Source organism: Eimeria mitis, genomic scaffold (assembly GCF_000499745.2).
Source record: "Eimeria mitis Houghton genomic scaffold, Emh_scaff786, whole genome shotgun sequence".
NCBI classification, from domain to species: Eukaryota; Apicomplexa; class Conoidasida; order Eucoccidiorida; family Eimeriidae; genus Eimeria; species Eimeria mitis.
In genome coordinates, this window is record NW_013575769.1 from 14,378 (window position 1) to 16,393 (window position 2,016).

Consider the following 2,016-nt stretch of genomic DNA (forward strand, 5'->3'; position numbering starts at 1 on the left):
ACTCTTTTGCTGCTCAATTAAAAAAAACAAAAACAAAATACGAAGAAATAATAAATGAGCTGCAGCAGACAGCAGCAGCAGATAGAGATGCTCTCATACAAACGTAAACCCTAAACCCTAAACCCTAAACCCTAAACCCTAGAATAATGTATGGAGGGGGAATATATATAGATAGATAATACAAGCAAATGAAATACTAGGGTTTAGGGTTTAGGGTTTAGGGTTTAGGGTTTACGACGAAGTGCTTAAGGTGTAGATATTATATACTCTAGGGTTTAGAATTTTAGGGTTTAGGGTTTAGGGTTTAGGGTTTAGGGTTTAGGGTTTAGGGTTTGCGCGCAGACACAAGGAGCGTATGGGTCGGTTGCTGGAGCGTGTAGCTGAAGGTGAGAAGCAGCAGCAGCAGCAGCAGCAGCAGCAGCAGCAGCAGATATATGCACTGCAGCGGGAGATAGAGGAGCTGCAGCGGCAGCAGCAGCAGCAGCAGCAAGAAGCAGCAGAGATAAAACAACAAAGAGACAACGAAATAAAACTAAGAGACAGCATCGCGCAGCAGCTGTTCCTGCTGCAGCAAGCAGCAGCACGAAACACAACAGACAAAGGATGCCAAGCAGCAGCAGCAGCAGAAGCTGCTGCTGCTCAGGTAGACCCCCTCGTGCTGCAGTATATACAAGACTGTGACGCACACATGCAGCAGCAGCAGCAGCAGCAGCAGCAGCAGCAGCTGTTGGTGCAGCAGCAGCAGCAGCAGCAGCAGTTGTCTTTGGATTCACCTACTGCAGCAGAAGAAACAGCAGCAGCAACTGCAGCAGCAGCAGCAGCAACTGCAGCAGCAGCAGCAGCAGCAAGACTCAGTACTGTCTCCGTTGCTGTCTCCCCTTCAAGCCGAAGCAGCAGCAGCGCAGCAGCAACACTGCAGCAGCTGCAGCAGCAGCAGCAACAGCAGCAGCAGCAGCAGCAGCAAGAACTCTCCGCGAGAATACAACAAATAGCAGAAAGAGCAAAGGCGAGGCCCTTCATTGCTTCGGCCCCCGCAAGCAGCAGCAGCAGCAGCAGCAGCAGCAGCAGCAGCAGCAGCAGCAGCAGCAGAACGCTGCAGCAGGCAGCAGCTGCGTTGCCTTTGTTTCGCTTTGAAGAGACTCAGCAGCAGCAGCAGCAGCAGCAGCAGCAGCAACTGCAGCAGCAGCAGCAGTTCATCCGCCCTTCTTTATCTCCTTCTCTAACAAGCCCAACTGCAGCAGCAACAGCAGCAGCAGCAGCAGCAACAGCAGCAGCAGCAGCAGCAGCAGCAGCAGAATGTCTAGCAACTCCTTTTTCGTCGCGCAGCGAAAACTCAACATCTAATAGAACCAATGAAGTAAATTAAAGCTGCTGCTGCTGCTGCTGCTGCTGCTGCTGCTGCTGTTGCTGCTTCTGTTGCTGCTGCTGCTGCTGGTGCTGCTGTTGTTGTTGGTGCTGCTGCTGTTGTTGTTGTTGTTGCTGCTGTTTTGGTGGTTGTTGCTGCAGCTGTTGCTGTTGCGGCTGCTGCTGCAGTAGAAGTAGAAGACTAAAGCAGCAGCAGCAACAGCAACAGCAGCAGCACCAACAGCAGCAGCAGCAGCAGCAGCAGCAGTTAGATTTCCTCACCTTTCTGCTGACCTAAACCCTAAACCCTAAACCCTAATTTTTGTGTGTTTTGTTGTAGGCTCTCTCCTCTGTGGATGCTCTCTCGCGGCGTATATTACTAGGAGCAAACCCTAAACCCTAAACCCTAAACCCTAAACCCTAAACCCTCATTTTTTTTTTTGTTTTTTACAACTGCCCAGCTGTATGCGCAGTTTTTTTTATTTTTTATTTTTTGTCTTTCATCGAGAGAATCTAATTTAGGGTTTAGGGTTTAGGGTTTAGGGTTTATAGTAGGGTTTAGTGAGGGTTTAGGGTTTAGGGTTTAGCTGCAGAAGAAACGAACTACTGCCTACAGCTCCTAGGGTTTAGGGTTTACAAGGGTTTAGGGTTTGGGGTTTATATATATATATA

At 49.3% G+C, this 2,016-nt stretch overlaps 1 protein-coding gene across 1 annotated transcript in view; it reads left to right on the forward strand.

The window, feature by feature from the left end:
* Window positions 1-1,366, forward strand: part of EMH_0022270 (uncharacterized protein) — a gene marked incomplete at both ends in the record, with an annotated part of 10,979 nt that extends 9,613 nt beyond the window's left edge. Inside the window, one exon of the mRNA XM_013501910.1 lies at window positions 343-1,366. Coding sequence (XP_013357364.1) covers window positions 343-1,366 — 1,024 coding nt within the window. The remainder of the gene's footprint in view (window positions 1-342) is intronic.
* Window positions 1,367-2,016: the final 650 nt, after the last annotated feature.